The sequence below is a fragment of the Rhagoletis zephyria genome, unplaced genomic scaffold (genome assembly GCF_001687245.7).
Source record: "Rhagoletis zephyria isolate East Lansing unplaced genomic scaffold, Rhagoletis_zephyria_1.1 Rzeph_scaffold_01832, whole genome shotgun sequence".
Lineage (NCBI taxonomy): Eukaryota > Metazoa > Arthropoda > Insecta > Diptera > Tephritidae > Rhagoletis > Rhagoletis zephyria.
In genome coordinates this window covers 39,021-61,597 of record NW_016158916.1, presented here as the reverse complement: position 1 = coordinate 61,597, position 22,577 = coordinate 39,021, and the positions used below count along the sequence as shown (strand labels likewise).

The 22,577-nt window shown below is 33.7% G+C and overlaps 2 protein-coding genes across 3 annotated transcripts in view; both read left to right on the top strand.

Annotated features, from left to right (window-relative positions):
* LOC108365304 (uncharacterized) overlaps positions 1-22,577 on the top strand; it is a 90,071-nt gene that overhangs the window by 30,589 nt on the left and 36,905 nt on the right. The gene's annotated exons all lie outside the window — the stretch shown is intronic.
* LOC108365305 (uncharacterized) overlaps positions 21,246-22,577 on the top strand; it is a 6,860-nt gene continuing 5,528 nt past the window's right edge. The window contains exon 1 of the mRNA XM_017619304.1: positions 21,246-21,384. Within this exon, the coding sequence (XP_017474793.1) occupies positions 21,246-21,384 (139 nt within the window). The remainder of the gene's footprint in view (positions 21,385-22,577) is intronic.

Below are 22,577 nucleotides of genomic sequence, written 5' to 3'. Positions count from 1 at the left end.
CCGAAAAAGTGGCTTGGAAGCAGAAAAGGAAAATGAAAGTACATTTATTGACTTACATACATATATACATACATATATATGTATATAGCTAGGAGTTAGGTGAAGAAAAACACGAACTAAAAGCCTGTCAAAATCGCCTTAGTTTGTGCAATGTATGTACATATGTACTTACGTTTATTTTTGTAGGGTGTCCCATTTCGAGGTTCACATGACTGTTTTTAATCGATAAAGCAATGTTGCCCACTATACTGCCATCTTTAGTGCAATGTAAAAATTGCAACGACTCTTGAAGAGTTTATCGTGTTGAATGTAGAGTCTAAAATAGTCGCAAATTAATGGAAGTGCGTTATAGTCTATTTCCACCAAAGGCTTAACTGCCGTTAAAAGCTCATAGAAGTTCCAATAATTTTAGCATGGGGGGATCGGTAAGGTTTTTTACTAAGGTTTGCTTTTTTCTTTCGTTTACTTCTACTTAACAATAGGCATAAACTGCAGTTAAGGCTTGGTGGAAATCAATTATTACAATATAATATCCACGAGGGCGCTAAGGAATACATGGTGGTGTTCCGCGGGGTTTAGTGCTAAGGGCTCTACTCTGGAATATAATGTATGATGGTGTATGAAGACTTAACGTCCCGAAGGAGCCGAATATTGTAGGTTTTGCAGACGATATTGCAGTTATAAAATTGAAATGCAGTGAACGCTCTTTAACAGTTTTTTTTTTGCTTTTAAGTAATTACTCGTTAAGTAGCAGTTATTTATAATTTTTATTTTATAAATCCAAAATAACAATTATTTTTGATTTTTATCAAAATAATCTGCAAATAACAGTTATTTTTACTGATGACGTTTATAAATAAAAGTCGTCAATAACTGTTATCTAAGACATATAATATACAAATCAAAAATTATGTTGTATCGCTGTTGCTGGGGACGCGGTCGATAGCGCGATATTATAAAATAACTAACTAACTGTATTCGCTTGTTCAAATTGCCTTCCGAAAAATTACTTATGCAGCTGATGCTACAACTAGTGATGCGCTGAATTGCCGGTACCCAATACTCGGTACTCAACACTTCTTTTTGGGACCCGATACCGATTATTTATAGTAAAACTTTGCCATTATATATATTTAAAATTTAGGAAAAAATATTTCATTGCTATTTAAAATGATATCGGCAAACAAACTTGAACTCAGGCAACAGTAAAATATTTGTGATATTCACACATACCTGGTTATCAGGTTGTCAGGGTTAAAACTATTATTCTCTATTGTATTTTGCTGTTGCAAACTTAAGTGAAAAATAAAGCCAAATAACCAGGTAACCTGATAACCAAGCAGGCATGAATACCCCAATTATTTTATCATTTTTCACCTTAGTAGATCCAAAGTTTAAGAAAACTGCTTTGACTGATGAAGAAGCCTTTCAGAGCAACAAAGATAAGAGGGGTCATCACACCGAAGCTTGGTACTCGACAACTCAGTGCTTGTTAATTTTTTTCCCAAGTATTTTGTTTGTGTAACATATTTTCTACAAAACAAAATACATGGGGAAAATTACCGAACACAGAGTTTCAAGAGTTTCTCTGCATATATAAGTTTTATTGAAACTTAAACTTTGGACACTGTGATATGGTAGCAATGATATGTTCAGACGCTTCTTGCATAATTTGCAGTAAGAGTACCATTATAACTTTTGAAACCATGGAATGTTACCACATTTTTAAAGTGATATGGATTTATAAATCGTTGCTGTACATAAGTTAAATGAAATATAAAAGCGTGGTAAAAATAGGCTAACTGCTGTCCCTAAATTGAAGCGCTAAGCGAGGCGTTTTCCATTGTCAATGCGTGTTAGCACGCGCTATCCCCAAATTAACGCGGCGTAATTTGTGACGTTTTCCCCATTTTGTCTCATTTCCTCTTTCAATTTTTTGTCCTTTCTCTTTATTTCCGTCTTCTGCATCCAACTGCAACACTTAACACCCTGTCAAAAATGAAAATTCAATTTCCCAATTTTTGTTTCAAAATTCGTAGCAAATTTACTACGATCATAGCAAAGTGTTAACACTGGCGAAGCTTTTAAAATGCTCTCCCCTCAAGAATTTATATGTATGTACATAAGGGTGCATCACTCAAAAAAAATCTTAATATTTTTCCCAAACATTTTTGCAGAAGACTTAAAATAAGTTTAATAATTGCGGTGGGAAAACTGCAACTCTTTTTGGTGATAGATTCTAATGTACATAGTATGTTCGAAGGAAATAAATAGCTTTAGATAAAATTCTATATAAACTGCTTTGGCTTATTTATTGAATTGTCAGTTTAATTACAGCTAGATTGATGGCGTATTTTCACTGGAAATTAATTGATGAAAATTTAATTAAAAAAATTGGTAATAAACCAAAAATAATTGCGGCACTACATTTATAAAAGCAAGTTCGTTTCCACATGGCATTTTTTAAATGGAACACATTTTTTGTCATTTCAATGCCTAGTGGAAATTGGGCATAATAAAGCAAAAATTATTATTTTTTGTACTTTCTATTACATCAGCTATGCAAATAAAGGTTTATCTTCGATATACTATTTTAAAAGTTAACTCCAAAAATAGTATATGAAATACGCATCACCCTATATATTCACAAATAGAAATATCGGCGAGACTAAAAGCAGTATGGCCTTAAAAAAAAATTGCAAATTCGCTTGCGGCAAACGCCATTTTCGACATTTTAGACCAGTTTCAATTGCCCGCACTCTGTCGGGACATTTTTAAATCTAGTATTAAATATCCATACATACTTATAAACACCCATATTTGGTTTGATTTTTTTCATTGCAACACGCCTAGTTGTGTCTGCTGTTTATGAGTGGGCAGTTCGATGTCATTCAACTTGGCCGTAAGTAGACGCGTGCGTATGCCTGTATATAACTGCATACATAAGTATGTGTTTGTACTTACCTTTGTATGTAAATGTACATACATATACATATGCATGTACATATGTAAGCCTACTAATAAGGAAAAAGTGCGCACCTAAAATGGGTGAAAACAGCTAAAAAAATTTGCCGTTTGCCAAATGGTGAAAATTTATGATAAGACTTTAAGTTTTTCCTCGAAATGAAAAGTGAAAGTGTTTGGGCGCGACAATTCAAAAATGTATGTTTGTATGTCCATACATAAATGCCAAAGAAATGAGTAACAAAAAACACGCCATAAACTGATAAGGGCTGAATGCCCATTTGTTGGTTACGCGTTCGTTTGTTTGTTAAAAGAAAAATCAATTCAATAAAGTTTCTCTTATGCATTTACTTACATACTTAAGTATATGTGACCTGGCCTACGAAAAGGGAGCTTACGTGCGAAAAAAGTTTTCTGTGAAAAAGCTGTTAAAAGTGAAAATCATCTCATCTTCCATCCGAATCAACCAAAAAGTGAAAATTGATTTTTTTGACACCTAAGCCCCCTTTCCGTAGACCAGGTCACATATACTGAACATATCATTTTAGAGCCTAGAGGCTATTGAAGCGCCTGGGCCACACTGGAGAAGTGAAACTTACGTTACATATCTATTTTGTCTCATAACTAATATACGTACCAAACATACATCTGTTTTTGCTTAAGGTTATATTTTTTGTCTTTTTTCTATCTAGATCCCTACCTTTACCCCTGTTCGTTCTAATTACATTTATGTTATTCTGTTTTCCTTTATCTTAATTTTTATTTTTATAGTCTATTGATAACAAAATCGATAGTAACACCCAACAAAATATCGATAACAAAACCGATAAAAATATCGATAAAAAAATCGATGAAAATTTAGAAACAAATTTCGATAGCAAATATCGATTTGGTATGGTAGCCAAATCGATTAGAAAATCGATAAAAATATCAATAAAATATCGATAACAACATCGGTAAAAATATCGTTAGGCAAATCGATAAAAATATCGATAACCAAATCGATAAAAATATAGATAATAAAATCGATAAATAATCGATAACAAAATCGATAAAAAAATCGATAGTAAAATCGATAACGAATCGCTTAGAAAATCGGTAAACATATCAATAAAAAAATCGATAACAAATTTAACAAAAATATCGATAACAAAATAGATAAATATTCCATGTATCTTTTTTCTATAAATACCTTTATTTTAATCTTTCTTCCTCTTTATTCATCTTTACTTTTATCGGTATCCTCAAATTTTTATTTATATCGATCTATGTTTTTATACCCGAGCGCACTTGTGCACATAACGGTTGTTTGTAAAAGGCAAAACGAATCGAGATAGATATAGACAAATGTATACATAAATGATCAGAATGAAAAGAGAAATCGATTAAGCGGTGACTGTCTGTCCGTCCGTCCGTCCGTCTGTGCACAAGATAACTCGAGTAAAAATTGAGATTTCTTAACGAAACTTGGTACGTGCTTTTCCTTCGGGCGTAGGACGGATGGTATGGAAAATCGGCGAAATCGGACAATAACCACGCCTACATCCCATATAACGGTAATTTTCAGAAATACGAAAACTGCGATTTTACGAACTACTGAATATAATTCACTCAAAATTGATATTTACAATAATTTTTATAGANAACGGTTGTTTGTAACAGGCAAAACGAATCGAGATAGATATAGACAAATGTATACATAAATGATCAGAATGAAAAGAGAAATCGATTAAGCGGTGACTGTCTGTCCGTCCGTCCGTCCGTCTGTGCACAAGATAACTCGAGTAAAAATTGAGATTTCTTAACGAAACTTGGTACGTGCTTTTCCTTCGGGCGTAGGACGGATGGTATGGAAAATCGGCGAAATCGGACAATAACCACGCCTACATCCCATATAACGGTAATTTTCAGAAATACGAAAACTGCGATTTTACGAACTACTGAATATAATTCACTCAAAATTGATATTTACAATAATTTTTAGACGGAAAATAAGAATATTATAAATTTTTGGAAAATGGGCGTAGCCACGCCCTCTTATGGTTACATGTGTATATCTTGGTAGCCGCTGCATAAATTTCTTCCAAACTTGGCACAGTTGTTGCCTTGATGCAGCATACCAAATGGCCGAAAATTTTTAAAATCGAACAATAACCACGCCCACATTCCTTATAACGGTAATTAAGAGAAATACGAAATCTTCGCTAAATCAGTAAATATTGAAGCTAATTTATTCAAAATTGATGATTGCAACAATTCTTTACCAAGAAATACGTTTATGACAAAATTTTGGAAAATGGGCGTAGCACCGCCCACTTGTGATCACATATATGTATNCGGCAGCTTTTCATATAACGGTAAACTTCAGAAATGCTTGAAACTGCAATATTTCGAAATTTAAGGACGCTAATTTACTCAAAATTGATACACCCCGGCTTACCATCTAGCGGTAGCTTTCGGAAAGGTGAAAAAAACATATATTTAATACTTGCGCCGGGTATTTAATGTTCGGCTCCACCCGAACTTAGACTTTCTTACTTGTTATTTTCGAACACTAACCGCCAAAAAAGATTTAAGCGACATTTTTTTTTCAAAATTTTCTTTTTGATGCAGAAATGTTCCTAGAGTATCTAGATGCATTTCCTTTTTCAACTTACTACAGTTTATGTAGTTATCCCGTTCTGTGTATTTATTTATGCAGCGGTGTATTTAAAAAAGCTTAAAGAAGCAAGAACGTGGGAACGAGTAGCCAGGATAGCCGTGAATTTTTAGTTGTTTTTCCCACCAAAAAAAAAAGTGTTACAAATATAAAACTCGTGTCACTCACCCGCTATGAGCAACATTACAATAATTCTGGCAAAAAATAGTAATCAAATGAAATAATGTTTATCGTAAAACATGAACACTGAAGCAGAAAATTAGCTGGGATATAACCGTTGATGTGCCAAAGTATGGCCGTAAAGTGAAAGATGTAGCCAACATTGAACTTGTTGCAGACAAACAAGTGTAGCAAATGCTAAATTAGCAACACCTTTAGAGCATAAAAAGTGCTATCGACACCGAACTCGATGTGGTGGCAGGGCAGCAGCAGTTGCCGGAATGGAGCGTTGCCTTTGCGCGGTGTTGCTACTTTGAAAAAGGGATTTCATGGGATGCTTTAGTCATTTGCAAACATAAAGCAGACTGACTATTAGTAGCATGCCACCTTTTTTTTTTTGGGGGGGGTTTTGTTTGCGCTTGTGAAAGTTGCAGTAAAGCAAATTAGCACAAGCCAATGGTGTAGAGCACTTAAAATGAGTAATAGTCAACAGCACGTACATACAAGCATACTATATATTAGTCACAGTTCTACCATATAATTGATTATTATTGTGGTTTTGGGAAGTAAAAATCTCTTTCATTATGCTAATTAACGAATAAATGTTTCGTCCAGGGGAAGTGCCAAGTTTGCCCAACTGCAAGTAGTATAAGTTCGAAATTCTTTTTCTCCTCATCTTTCGTTCTTGTGTAACTGATATGCAGTATTGTAGGTATATTAAGCCATTTAGCACCATTTGTTTTATTTTTATCTGCACAAGTTTGCTGCTTAAGTCTTTTGTTGGCTCACTTAAATGCGAGTGTACTTACCCTGCAGGGAAAGCTACCAGTTGTGAACCAGAATGCTACCAGTTTGCGTTTCGGCCCAACTAGTTCATGTTGTATCCTTTTTCATTGCTAGCGACTGGTATTTTTAACATGGCGGTGTCATAGGAGATGTCAATTGTCCGCTCATGCATCAGCACGCTACCAGTAGAAATACTAGTATCATCATACTAGTTGACGGTATAGACTACCTATATTCATCCCCCGTGAAAAGCATAAGTATGTAATTTTGTTCGGTGGCGCTGCAACAGTGGCATTGGTCGACAAAGTAAAGCTTTGGCACGCCAAACCAAGAGATCCGAAATCGGATCTCAGTGAGCGAATCTTTTTTTATTTTTATTTTATTATTTATTTTTCTATATTTATATCTCTTGTTGTAATTTTTAAATTTGTTGTTTTAAAAAGAACAAAAAATTATTTCTTTTCATTTTTAATGATATTTGAGTATTAAAGTTTTTTCCAAATGAAATTAAATTTATGTAAAATTTTTATTTTATATGTAAATTGAAATAATTATTTAATTTAATTTACTTACTTTACTTTAACAATCTCCACGCGCGCTCAAATCTGAGATCTCAGAACCAGATCTTCACTCGACGCCACAGTCGACATTAGTGATGAAAGCAATTAACCGCATTTTAGTTTTGGTTGTGGCTATTCAAAGACAGATGCCGCTGATTGCATAAGTTCTTCGAAATCGCCGAAATGGTAAGCCGTAGCTTTAGCGCATACTAGTTAATGAACTAGTATTTATACTGGCTGGTTTGGAATTTCACTGGAATAATTATAGTCCATGACGAACTGGTATGACTTCGAACAAGAATTTCTACCAACTAGTTTACGTTTTTCTATAAAGAACTGGTAAATTATGGTTCATAATGAACTGGTATTACTTTTATCCTTAAATAATAGTTTATGAACTGGAATTTGTGCATACTGGTTCAGCTTTTCACTGCAGGGTACCTACATAGGTATGTATGTATGTTAGTATACATACACAAAAAAACAATACAAATGCTATTTTATTTAATGTTTTTAGCAAATGAAATTGCCATTTGTTCAAAAAGTTTATGTGTAACCCGAATTTTTTATATCTCCTTTCACCAATGAGCATATATCGAAGTAAATTTGTGAAGCTAGTATTGAAATTTCATACAAATGCATACTCAAGCAAACAGAAATACATTTCATCTTTACGTGCGAAATTCAACAATTAGTTGCCAGTATTTGATGTAATAAGTATATTTTCTTTATTGAGTAACCCCAGCTGCTGCAGGAAACTATTTAACGAGTTGACAATGAATTTTGCAGTATTGTAATAAATTTAGCAACCCTGAGTCCCTACATAAGTGCGCACAGCACAAGTCTAATGAAACTAAATATATACATTTTTGTTATGAGAAAACAAAAAATTCTTGTCCACGTCAACTGCTATGAGTAAAAAAAAAATTGATTTGGCTCTTGGAAAATTCCAGAGCAGAAAGAGAGACACGAACTCGAATGTATGTAGATACAAATTCAATCTATGCCATATGTGTACGTATATGTATATATTTCTTATGAATATTGATAAAAATGTACCGATCACGAATAAGTTACCGACAAGAAAATAAGCATGTAACTAAGCGGTTGTGATAAAAAAATAGGCGGAGAGGAGGTTCTAGCTTTCTGTTGAAGGTGCACAACTTTGTTTGCCCTCTTAACGAACAAAGGACAGTTCATGAAGAAGGAAAGGCGCTGAAAACGAGATGCCACGCAGCGGTCTGAAATCAAAAATTAGGGTTCAAATAGGCCTAGACCTTAAATTCTTAACCAGCTAGCAAGTTGAAGTTTTGAAGAAAATCAGTTATAGGTCGCCAAAACGAACAAAATTCCACGTGAAAATATTTTAATGTTACAAAAAAAAGTCGACGAAATTTTTTTGATTATTGAAAAAAAGTTTATGCAGTTTTATAGCCTATTACATTTAAGTGCAAAAAATTATACTAAATTGATTTATGTTTTTTTTTTGCTGACATTTCGGGCACACTTTACGTAGGTGGAACAAAATGCTTAGAACATGTCAGCAAAAAATATGCATTATTTTTTTAATTATTTTTTTTTAATTATTTAATTATTTTTTTTTGAATATGTATTTAAAATTTTTCTTGCGAATTTTATTTTTTCTGTTTGATTTGGGGCAACTCTTTTTTATTATGTCAAATCCATAAACCGGAACAGGAGTATCGATTATCTTCAAAATTGCTACTTTATCTGCAGTTTGCACAAAAAAAAAAATTGAATACAAACGAATAAAAATTAAAAAAAAATCTGGTCCCTCCAACGTTTCATCAGCTTTCATAAAAAACATTAATCAAAACGGTTAAGAATTGGAGGCTTTACGCTATTTTGAACCCCAATTATTGATTTCAGACCACTGTAAGCCGCTAGAGCTGGATCTCATAAATAAAACACATAAGTATCGTTGATGTGGTATTGACCAAGTTTTCCCTGAAAAGGCCCGACAGGGTGGTAGTAAACTTCCTCCCCAGCCAAAGAAGGAGTGATCTCCGAGCCCTGTAGTACTGACTGCGGGGCACAATCTATGGGGACGGTATAAGGCATTATCGACAACCCGCTGTGTACATCTTTTTTGGAGGATGAGGAGAGCCCACAACATTTACTCTGCCACTGTCCGGCCTTCGCCAGTATCAGATGGTACATTTTTGGATCGGATGTACTGTGAATGGACCAGACAAATTCTCTTTGCCTCAACAAACTGCCAAGATTCATAAAGGATTCTGGAAAATTTGCAGAGGAGCAATGAATTTCCACCCCACCTATATATCCTCTCCCTCTAAATCCTGTCTCTAGGTCTTAAGAGGAAGGGGAAATACTGCTTGAGTGCTTGGATTTTTTTTTTGGTTTTTGCGGCCACCCACAATGAAGGTGAGTGGACTCAAAGTGGTGAGGAATAATTTTGCTAAATGCTCACTTATAATTGGTAAATTCATCACAAAGAGAGGAGCAGTTATTGTAGAAATCTTGTAACGTCCTTGAAACTGAACTGGTCGTTATGGTAATTTTACAAATTTGCTGCAGAAGATGGGCTCCAAGACCTCGGAATTGATAACACATTTATTGAGAGCTGCTTGCAGCTGAACTATGCATCAATCTAATGAAGAACAGTACGGGCCGTATTCGTTCCAAAGGCATCAACGGTACAGGTACATCGTGCACATTCCAATTCAATAATCAGAATGCTATGTTGCAAATGTGAAAAGGCGCAATGAGGTATGCAAGAGTCCACTAAACAGTTAGCAGAGGTGAGCATACTGTAGCCATTACTCTATTCGTTGGTGGTCAACAAAGTACCTAATAAAATGAAAGAAGGTCCAGCTTCCACGAATGACGCCTCGGACATTGGAAGTGAGAAGTCTCTGTCTACACTTAACTCTATGAGCAACCCGGTTAGACCTTAGCGCCAGCGCGGAAACTCGAAAACGTACCAGTTGCCTTTTCCGAACAAGTCTTGGCCTACGTTGAGGCGAGCGAGTCCACATGACTTACAACCATGCAGAGGTGACAACTGATGGTTATCATTGGCCTCGACACCTAGCCAAAATATTTTTGCTTTAAATTTTTATGCAAATACATTCATGCTGGTCCTGCCTTCTCACTGAGTTAAACAAATAGAACATAGATTTTAGTAGTTTTATTTATTACATTTATTTATTTCGATACTTCGCCTTCAATCTGAAGGCATCTTCAGGACTGAAAAATACCAAATGCATACATATTTACGTCAAATTACAAGAAAACTTACATCAAAATCGCAACTAACGTTATTGAGTTTTTCCAATCGACTAATTCTATGTGCAGAAAAATATTAACAAACAAGCTCAAAGAACATTTACGTTATTGGTTTTTGTGCGTGAGAATTAAATTGCGATAGACATGAGCGCAATTGTCTGTGTCCGTTTTAAAATGCATCCTTATATTATTAGGGGTGTTCATGATGTGTAGCATCTCTAGAGTATAGCGTTTATTGTAATTTTTCTCTTCCTGTAAGATTGCTACATTATCGAAATCGGGATAATGTCCCATATTTTGGCAGTGAGATGTTAAGGCTGTCTTATTGTCCATAAAGTTATTCCTTAATTTTATGTTATTTTTGTGAGCAGAAATCCTTGTCTTCAATTTAGATTTGGTTGTCCCCACGTATACCATATCGCATACATGGGACCCGTCACCATTGCATGGTATTCTGTAAATTATGTCAGATTTCTAATTTTTAGGAATTTTGTCTTTGGTGTTGGTGTATATTTGTTTTAAAGTATTGTCATACGTGAACGCTATGTGAAATCTTTCTCTGTCAAACATTTTAGAGTGCTTAATACTCTCTGATAACCCTGGAACATATGTTGCCGATGTATACATTTTCTTCTCATTTGATTTATATTTATTGGACTTGATATAGTAATCGCGGATGAGTTTGTTAATTACTAAGTCATGAGGAAATTAGTTTTTCTCCTGGATTTCTTTGGTAACGCCAATATTTTTCTTGTGGTATATCTTATCACTTATGGTGAGTACTCTTCGGATTAAGTTGGTAGCCGTATTTATAATTGTCTTCCTCTCGTGGTTAGAGTTAAAATTTATGAGCCTCTCTGATGCTGTAGGTTTCTTATACCAGTCAACTGTGAATGCGTTTTCTTTTCTAATTATTACGGTGTCCAAGTGTGGTAGTTGTCCCTCATTTTCTATTTCTATTGCGAATTTTATAGTTTTGTTAAAATTGTTTAAAGTGTTGAGCATTTTTTCTATATTTTCTGTTTTTACAATCGTGGTTTGCTGTTGGAATCTTTTTCGAATTTATTTAAAAGTTCCTCCATAACTATATCCGCTATGACAGGTGAAACAGGTGAGCCCATAAGCATTCCTGACTTCTGCTCGTAAATCTTATCATTATTTATTTGAAGTAGCGGTCTTTAATGCAGTATTTTAATATGGTTAAGAAAAGCTCTCTAGTTAATGACGTATGCTCTTGTATNTGTTTTACAATCGTGGTTTGCTGCTGGAATCTTTTTCGAATTTATTTAAAAGTTTTCCATAACTATATCCGCTATGACAGGTGAATCAGGGGAGCCCATAGGCATTCCCGACTTCTGCTTATAAATCTTATCATTGTATTTGAAGTAGCGGTTCTCTTTAATGCAGTATTTTAATATGGTTAGGAAAAGGTCTCTAGTTAATGACGTATGCTCTTGTATCAAACTCCATTTCGAATCTATGATATCTATTGCTAAGTGCACGGGGATGCTCGGGAATAACGAGACGACATCAAAAGACACCAAACTTTCATCGCCATAAATATAGGTATTTTCAATCTTGTTTTTGAACTCGATCGCGTCTTTAAAGTTATACTTTGAGGGCATTGTTATATTTTTGAGTACGCGGACAATATATTTGCACAAGTTGTAAAACGTTGAATTGACGGATGAACATATAGGTCTCAGGCGAACACCTTCTTTATGGATTTTCGGCAATCCGTAAATTCGAGGGGGATTAGCCGTTTTGCTGGTCAGGTAGCTCGTTTCCTTTAAATCATTGATTTTTTTAGAATACATCTTCTCCACTATTTCGTTATTTGTCGCTTGTAACTTATTTGTAGGGTCACGTTTTTTAAACCCTATATGTTGAGATGTCATTTACAATTTTTTGCATCTTCATGTGGTATTCAGATTTGTTAATCGCTACAGTTACGTTCCCTTTGTCAGCATTGAGAATTAAAATTTCGACTTGCTTAAATTCTCTTGTTTATGTTTAAATGTTCTTTGAGCCTGTTTGTTAATATTTTTCTGCACATAGAATTAGTCGATTGAAAAAACTCAATTAAGTAAGTTGCGAGGAAGGAAGGAAGGAAGGAGGGAAGGCAGGCAGGAAGGAAGGCGATCTTTCGGCAGACATATCACTTAACATTAAGATATAGAGCCAATTGATATTCATAGCTCAATCGCATCTGCTTAGTAATGCAGATTTTTAATTCGATGAACAAACTTCGAACAATTGAGCACGTCTCTTATTACGTACGAAGTAAGTGCGTATAANCCAGTCTTGTTTTTGAACTCGATCGCATCATTAACGTTATACTTTGAGGAAATTGTTATATTTATGAGTACGCGAACAATATATTTGCACAAGTTGTAAAACGGTGAATTGACGGACGAACATATAGGTCTTAGGGGAACTCCTTCTTTATGGATTTTGGGCAATCCGTAAATTCGAGGTGTATTAGCCGTTTTACTGGTCAGGGAGTTCTTGTCCTTTAAATCAATGATTTTGTTAGCATACATCTTCGCCACTATTTCGTTATTTGTCGCTTGTAGCTTATTTGTAGGGTCACGTTTTTTAAACTCTATATGTTGAGATGTCATTTACAACTTTCTGCATCTTCATGTGGTATTCTGATTTGTTAATCGCTATAGTTACATTCCCTTTGTCAGCATTGAGGTTTAAAATTTCGACATGCTTAAATTCCCTTGTTTATGTTTAAATGTTCTTTGAACTTGTTTGTTAATATTTTACTGCACATAGAATTAGTCGATTGGAAAACCTCAATAATATAAGTTGCGAGGAAGGAAGGAAGGAAGGCGATCTTTCGGCAGACATATCACTTAACATTAAGATATAGAGCCAATTGCTATTCATAGCTCAATCGCATCTGCTTAGTAATGCAGATTTTTAATTCGATGAACAAATTCGAACAATTGAGCACGTCTCTTATTACGTACGAAGTAAGTGCGTATAAGTATACATTTCCTATAAACATTTGCCAGTGAAACGTAAAACGAGAAAATTCCTCACACCTATTATGGAGAGTCATTTAAATGAGAATGCATGCGCACAATATGCTGATACATCATTTGCGTGCTCATAAGTGTGCGGTATCTTTGCCTGCGTACCTGAATTAGCACACGTCAAGAATACACCCACAACTTTTGTTTACCTAATTTCGGCATATGACGTCAATATAGCAATGAGGTTGCTTCAATTGAAGATCATAAAGAGTGCTGAAGGTGGTACGCTATTTGATACATTCATAAATAAAATTTATTTATACATAACCAACAATTTGATTTATGGGACATTCCATTGACGGGTGGGAGAGTTTGGTATTTTTTTTGTTCAAACTTTAAGTAAATTCTCTCTAAGCATTAATTTGACAAGTTTCAAAAAATGTTAACACGTCGGATATTATTTTANCCATTTGCGTGCTTATAAGTGTGCGGTATCTTTGCCTGCGTACCTGAATTAGCACACGTCAAGAATACACCCACAACTTTTGCCTACCTAATTTCGGCATATGACGTCAATATAGCAATGAGGTTGCTTCAATTGAAGATCATAAAGAGTGCTGAAGGTAGTACGCTATTTGGAACATTCATAAATAAAATTTATTTACACATAACCAACAATTTTATTTATGGGACATTCCATTGACGGGTGGGAGATTTTGGTATTATTGTTTTGTTGTTCAAACTTTAAGTAAATTTTCTCTAACCATTAATTTGACAAGTTTCAAAAAATGTTAACACGTCGGATATTATTTTAATATTTGACTAACTTATTAATTATTTATAAAACTTTATTATACATATCGTCACCTAAGGGTGAAAAGGTGCCCAGTCCATTTTTTCGTATTACCTGCCATTCTGCACCAAAAATTAAATTTTGAAAAAAGTGGACTTGAAACCTTTTCACCTTTAGGTAGCTATGTAATTTATTAAGAAATTTGTTTTTTCCAAGAGTGACACCCGCCTTCCTGAGTTGATGGATTCGTTTCACAATTTTAGACAAACTTTAAATATTGCATTCATACTGGCTGGTTAAGGTCCATTTTGTGTTTTGATGGCATTATGGTATTTGAAAATTTAAAAAAAGACTCTATTAGCTAGTGATGAGTACACGGGAACAGTATTTTGTGACGGGTGGGACGAGTCACTATAGAGGACACATAGTTCATGTATAAAATGAACAATGCTGATTTGATATGATTATTTATTTAACTTTTAATAAATAATGGGAAGCATACGTATTTGTAAGAAAGGTAAACGAAAAAGCACATTTTGTTGTAACGGATACGACCTCCAACAAGCATTTCAACTTTTTATCATAAATGTAATATTCTAATAACTTACCAATATTTTAAAGTCCATATTGTTTATTTTATATTTGGATATGTGATTATATTTTGCCTAGGAATCTTGATAAAAAAAAAACAAGTAACGTTTAAGCAAACAACAAAACCGACTTCAATTCTTATATACAAATTATAATATTACAGTTAATGTCTTCATGATCCAATGATCGGATCTAAATTAGCATTAGACCACCTTCGTAGTAGTACCTTTCCTTTAAAAAAAGAATTATAGAAATCGGTAAACTTGGCTCAAAGTTATGCGGTAACTTACATAACATATTTAAGTTTTTTTTTACCTTTGGTGGCGACTTTGCTGGAATGCCCCTTTTACATTTATACAGGAATATATGTACATATGTGTATTGGCATCATTACCAAATACGTAGGTAAGTACCGTTACTTTTGTTAATTTAAAAATGACATCCACGCTGCCAATTTTTTACAACACTAAACCATCATTCATTCTTGCGGATTTCGTATAAAGAAAAATAATTATTAGGGTACGTTCACACATAAAGCGGAGCCGAGCCGAGCAAAGCCGTTCCAAGCTGAGTGAAGCTTTCAAATTGCTGTAACTATATGAAAGTGTTCATACAAAAAGCTTTCTCGGAAGCGTTTTGGAGCTGACAGCAGAGCAGTTTTTGATTTTGAATTTTCTATTTACTTTTTCAGCTTCATGTCGCTGCCGTAAATTTGATATCATAATAGTCAAACAAAAACGAATTTTTTTAACTAATTTTTGTGGTATCTTTTGCAGCCGGGTCCATCGGAAAAGCTCCGAATTGCTTCGTTAAGAGTGAACACCAGCAGTTTCGCTTTGTTCCGCCTTGCTCAGCTCGGTGCCGGTCGGCTTTCTGTGTGAACGCACCCTAAGACATGAAGAACCAGTTTTACACACGCTTTTCAGTAGCTATGCGAAAGGTGAAAGGAAAGAGGTGGAATTCGCGCACGGGTTAATCATTAACGAAATACAAATGTCTAAGGTGACACACCATATATTGTCCAATCTTGGCATCAACAGAAACGTAAAACAGCGATTCTCATCCAGAAGATAATCTCTCAATACACCGACGGATCATACGATGACGTCGGTGTCATTCTGTCTGCACGACTTGGAAAACAGGTAGTTAATTATATTAAAAGCAAAAGTTCTAGGAAACTTTGGATTCCTTGACGAATGAGTCTTTAAATCTTAGATAACAGCGTCGGCAACAAAAGTAAAGTAAAAATATATACTCAGAGTGTCAGGCTATTAGCAATACCAATAGATTTGGTAAACGCTATGACATTTAAAAATATATCAGAGAACTACCTGCAGTATCTTCGGGTTTCCAGACTTAGCAATCGGCGAAGGGGATATCTGTTTGGATGTATCTTAAGCGGAGGCCACATAAATATTGGTTATACAGTCTTACGCCGCCTGTAAATGGCAGTGAGTTTTTATGAGAAGCATGGCAGCCATTCATTCAGAAGTTTCCTATTGCCTGCCGGAGGGACATCCTCAATTAGGAGGAACAATTTTTTGGATGGTGGTAGGACCATCAATTGAACCGATACTCAGTCGCGGTGGCACGGCCGAAAAATAAAGTTTTTGTACTGTAAAGTCCCATAGGTAGCCAAGTTGATACAAGTGACATGAATAGATAGCTCAGAGAAACAAACTTTCTTTGACCAAGATAAAACTCATTTGAACAAAAAGTAAGATAATTCTTCTGCATAAATACATTCGACTTTTCTGAGCTCGGGGAGTCCTCTAAGATTGAAACATTGAGGTTGTTCACGCTTAACTGGTTATCAGGTTATCTGCTTAAAAATTATAATTGTGTATTTTACCCTTGTAAACTGAATAAAAAATATAACCATATAACAACATAAGCTCATAACCAGGCAAGCGTGAACAACCTCATTATTTCTACTTGGTTTTCATTTTGATTTTTTCAAAAATTTAACTTTTTTTGACTTAAAAAAATGTTATCTTGCATTATTTTGTAGAACTTTCTTTTTTTCTACTTAGGAACTCAGAACAATGGAAAAGCCACTCAGAACAATTTTGATTTTTATTTTTTAAACATTCAACTTTTTTTGAATTTTTGTTGCCTTAAGTTTTTTTTTCTTTTCAAGAACTCTAGAACAATTGAAAAGCTTCTCACAACAGGTTTTTATTTGCCTTTTTGCTACATGTCGTATGCTGCATGAATCTGTCTTGCAAAATTTTTGAAACTTCTTTTTTTGTCAAAATATCCAAAACTTTTTTTTTTGAATTGAATTGAGAAACTACTGAGAACATTTTTTTTTGTCTTTTTGCGTCATACCGTTTTCCAACTTCCCAAACTTGAAGAAAAAGGCAACAAAGAACTTGCTAAGCTTAAGTTTTTTGTCTCAGAATTTCCACAATCGCAAGCATGAAAATGCTGGTAAACGCAAACTCCCATAATTTTAATTAGTACACATCACCGGGAGCGCATTGTACAAACAATTATAGATACGCCTACAATTTATAGAACAAACAAAAAAAGAAACAGGTATTTTTTGTGAATAATGCAGCTATCGCATATTTTTAGCTTAGAAACACTTTTCAAAAATTTATATCTATGTAGTCATACAAAAAAAAATATTATTATTTAAGGTGAAGTTATGAAGATTTCCGATTGGAAATGATTTAATGCTAATTATGGTAATTTATAACAAAAAAAAAAACCTTTTACTGTATACTCTTTTTGAGTAGAAATAAATCATTTGAAAGCCATAAAAATAAGCTGACGTTTTTACAATTAATTCTTCATGTAGTGCAATTAAATCACAAGGTTGCTAAGCCATACAGCATGGCTGTAGAAAAAATATTAAAGAATAAAGCATCATATATTTACGTACACATGTACATACGTAATTACTTACAGATATGTATGTACGAGTATAAAATTCTCAAAATGATTATTGATTCGCATTAGTGCTGTTTCATCTTACAGATGCTAGAATATTTTTACTTAATTAGCTTGCTATAATATCAACACCTTCATAAAGTAAATTTACTTAAAACTGACGAGAGATGAGGGTTATCAACGCTCACTTTTATACAATGCCAATAACTGGGCGGGTATTGAAATAACATTTTATTATGATGAGAACAAAGTTAATTTATAATTGATGCGCATAAATGCTCAGAAAGTAGAAATTCGGATAGTCTAGAGTTTCTGAAGAAGAAACCGACGGTAGTAATAAAATAACTGGAAGGAACATGATTTTTGTTCTCAGATTAAAAAAAAATAATAATAAAAAAAATAAGAGCGCCTGAGACTGGATAAGTGAAACTTATGTTACAAATCTATTTTGTCCCGTAACCAATATACATACATATTTATGTACATATGTATATACATACATCTGCTTTTGCTTAAGGTTATATTTTTAGTCTTTTTTCGATCTGGATCCCTACTTCTACCCCTGTTCGTTCAAATAACATTTATGTTATTCTGTTTTCCTTTATCTTCATTTTTATCTTTATAGTCTACTGATAACAAAATCTTTAGTAACATCCGAGAAAATATCGATAACAAAACCGATAAAAATATCGATAACAAAATCGATGACAAATTCGATACAAATTTTGGTAGCAAAACCGATTAGAAAGTCGATAAAAATATCGATAACACAATCTATATATAATCGATAACAAAATTTATAACAAAAATCGATAAATAATCGATATCAAAATCGAAAAATAATTGGTAACAAAATAGATAAATGATCGATTACAAAATCGATAACAAAATCCTTTAGAATATCGATTACAAAATCGATAATTGAAGTTCCGAAAATATTGATAGCAAAATTGATAAAAATTTCCATAAAAAAAACAAAAAAAAAATATGGATAACAAAACCGATAAAAATATTGATTATTATATCGATAAATCTCGAGAATGCCAAACTAGTTCTCAGACTGTGTCTCTGTGTCTCTATCTATATCATTTTCTCTATAATTACCTTTATTTTAATCTTTCTTCTTCTATCTTCGTCTTTACTTTTATCGGTATCCTCATCCTCATCTTTTTCTTTATATTTATCTTTGTTTATTACTTTTATGCTTATCTTTTCTTCATCTACATATTTCCCTTCACCTTTATCCTTTTCTTTATCTATGTACGTACCCACGTCTACTTTTTCTTAACCTTTTATTAGCAAGTTTTTGTTAAATTAATACCATGTGCATACACTCAGGAAGCACTTGTTTCAGCTCCAACCATTTCCATTGCACCATTTCCGTGTGCAATTTCCGTTGAATTTGCAAATTTACTTCCAACCAAACAACCGCCGCTAAAGAAGTTCCACTTTAATACTTTCAATGGATGCTACGGTGTCCTCATTTATAATTGGTAGTAATTAGATCGCAGAATGTGTTACTTATTGAATACTTTAATCGGATCTCCCATCATTCATCGATGACCATGACTATGCTACTCTTCTTTGGGTCTACGTTTAACCCATTGTTATTGCGCCTATTGGCGACTATGTTCAGAGCTGTCCCCTCTGCGAGCAAACTTTCGTATCTAAGATCAACTATCAACCTCTTGCTAGTTCTTTAGGTCAATTCTGTTGTACTGTGTTGTCATTAGTCAAAAGGCGATGCAAATCGAATTTTTTTGTTGGTGAATTTTTACCTTACACGACTGAGCATCTTGCTGTAGTTGGGTCAAATTTATCACTACATCAAAATACAAAAAAAAAATATGGTAATTTATTTGCCTTAAAACAAAAGAGAGTGCTAAAGAGTGAACGATATTTCACAAACAAGCTCCTCAAATACTTTTTGCTTTGTTATTCCCAGTAGTTACCAGGCTATCTGACAGCTAATTAATCACTTTTCGTCAAGCAATTAAGTCTTCTATTTGACAAGCAAAACTAAATACAATATAGACTGGAAATGCGTCATATTACTAACCAGAATAGTACATACAAATATAGATATATAATTATGTATGTATATTAGGCTGCCCCACCAAAAAAAGTTGCGGGTTTTCTACCGGTATTGTTAAATTCATTATATACATAAAACTTCCGCCAAAATATTTTGGAAACATATTAAGATTTACGTAAGCTGGACAGATTTGAAAACACCTCTAAAAGAGTCATTATATTTTTATTCCATTCATACAATTTTTCAGCATATTTATGCAGACCTTCTAAGCTTAAACTTTTCTATCATCTGAGGTTATTTTTTGGAAAAGTATTTTGTAAAACTAATTTTATTAATAAAAAAACTCAATTTTTATTGGTATTTTCAAACCGCATCAGTTGCCGTTGCTTTTAATAATTTTCTGAAATATTTTGGCGAAAGCCTCAATATATAATAGATTTTATAATTTCAATGAAAGGACAGTACCGACTGTTTTTTTTTTCATGGAGAGTGATGCACCCTAATGTTCATATGCATGACATGTATATACATACATATGTACATAAGAGAGTGTGCTAGTTTGCTTGAAAAAGTAGTCATTACTGAACATTACGGTCATCAAAATCGGGTGAATGCCATTTACATGCTACCATTTGCAATTTAGAATGTTTTCACACACTCCGCTCTGATGAATTAATCGGGCGTACACGTAGAAGAATTGGAGAGTCAAAGGTAAAAGCTTTAGGTTCGGTACGTCAAGGTGATAATGGATTTGCATTGCTTTTTAAATGCACAGCGTGTGGTGTAGAGAAAAGATTGAAATGCGCTTACTCAAATTTTAAATTACCCTAAATTATGATTAACTAAATCATTTTGTGTGTAAGCGGCAAACCTTTGCTTAATTTGGGGAATTTTGTATGAATTTTTTTGTGAGGTCTCCAATTCTCTACACAATTTTTGTTTGCTTTAAACAACATAAAATATATCTAGCAATATTGAGGGTTATATGTAATGTAACTTAAGCTAAGTTTTTGTATAATTACACAGATACATATGTACATATATATTTTTCATAGGTATGTATGTATATATAATAAGTCATTGCTTACTCCACTGATTTATTTATTTTGTAAACATTTTGACGTAATCTTTATTCATTTGTTTTCGCTACACATACACGGCTACATTCTACTTCTACGTCGTCCGTTCCAGTGTATCTATGCGTGTAAATTGGTAATGCTTACCAGTGGTCTTGTGTTTTGATTGTTTGCCTTTCAGAGACCGATAAGAATTTGTATGGTAACTATACAGTACCACTCTACCGTTATTTGTCATTTCAACTTAATACCACATTTATCCCGCTATATCGACCGCGCTGATATCAGCTAATACCCTTTTCGTTGTACATACATACATACATATTTACATATATTTTGGGTAGCAGGAAGCTAGCAAACAATGAGCGTATTTAGTTTATGTATAACATTCGAACCTTGTGGAACGTGGAAAATAGTGCCAGTTTGGTTACTTTCCCATTTAAAGGAAAATCAATATTTCTAATTTGATGGCAAAGCATACAGAGCTTGAAATGATTTGTAGAAACGAGTTGCCAGTTGTACAGACATATTCAGATCCCTTTCCGCAGCGGAAGAGGAAAATTGTGTATCATCCAACAGTGAAACAATGGATGGCTTTGCTGTCAGGTGATACTGGCTTAAGGGAATTCAATAAATAAATAGTTAATATTTGTTTTAATTTAGTTGGCATAAAGTAATTTTCTATAAAAGCATGAATGTCCAAGCAAAAAATTGTGAAAACCTCATTTTCATTATTTTCGTTTACATAAGTGAAGGTACTAAGTAGATACCTTTTGCTAACCTTAGTAATTTTATTACAGTGCGTATGATTGGAAAAAAGTTCGTGTACTCAGTACCAACTAAAGTAACTGCCCAGAAATCAGGGACCGTAACAGTTACAGTTACAGTAACAGCAACAGTTATAAGTTTTATTAAAAACATCGCTCCTTAACAATTATTTTTTGACTTCTATTTAATTACTCCTTAAATAACCGTTATCTCTGACTTTTATTTTATAGATCACAAATAGCAATAAAACAGTTGTTTTTGACTTTTTAATTATATATCTTAGATAACAGTTATCGAAGACTTTTATTTATAAAAGTTATAAATAAAAATAAGTCACTGGCCTTTATGTGTTAAATCATACTTACAAAAGTTATTTGTATAAGTCGCAGTAAGCTTTATCGAATGATTTTTAAAAATAAAAGTTGGTAACTGATTTATATTGATGACTTTTAAAAGTAAAAGGAAACAAAAGTCTTCAACAACTGTTATCTAAGACATATAATATAAAAATCTAAAATAATTGTAATTTCGAATTTGTAAAATAAAAATCAAAAATAATTGTTATGTTATTTTAATTTCGCATACAAATCACAATTACAAATTAGTAGAAGAACATTTCCTTTATAGTGAATTTTTCCATGACAGTTTTCACCAATAAGTGTTATGTTCGGTCCCTGCCAGTAATGCATATAAAGCGATTACACTGGTCTACAAATTTCAACTTTTTTTCTGCGAATAAGACGGGACCTGGTGTTTCTGAACGGATTTTTCGTGCTGAACACGAATCCGGGGTCAAAAATGTCCCATCACGTCACGTTTTCGAGAAAAAAGGGGTTGAAACCCCTAAAAACAGCGTTTTTGGCCATTTTCGAAAAATTATAGAGCTGAACCCTGACGTGGTACAAATTTTGCATATATCAGAAATTAAAGGCTAAACCGTGCCCTTTCGAATGAGCCCTATGCCGAATTGATCGCGTGCACCCTTAAAGCAGGGGGTGTATTTGTGTTTAGGGGTGCAGGAAAAATTGATC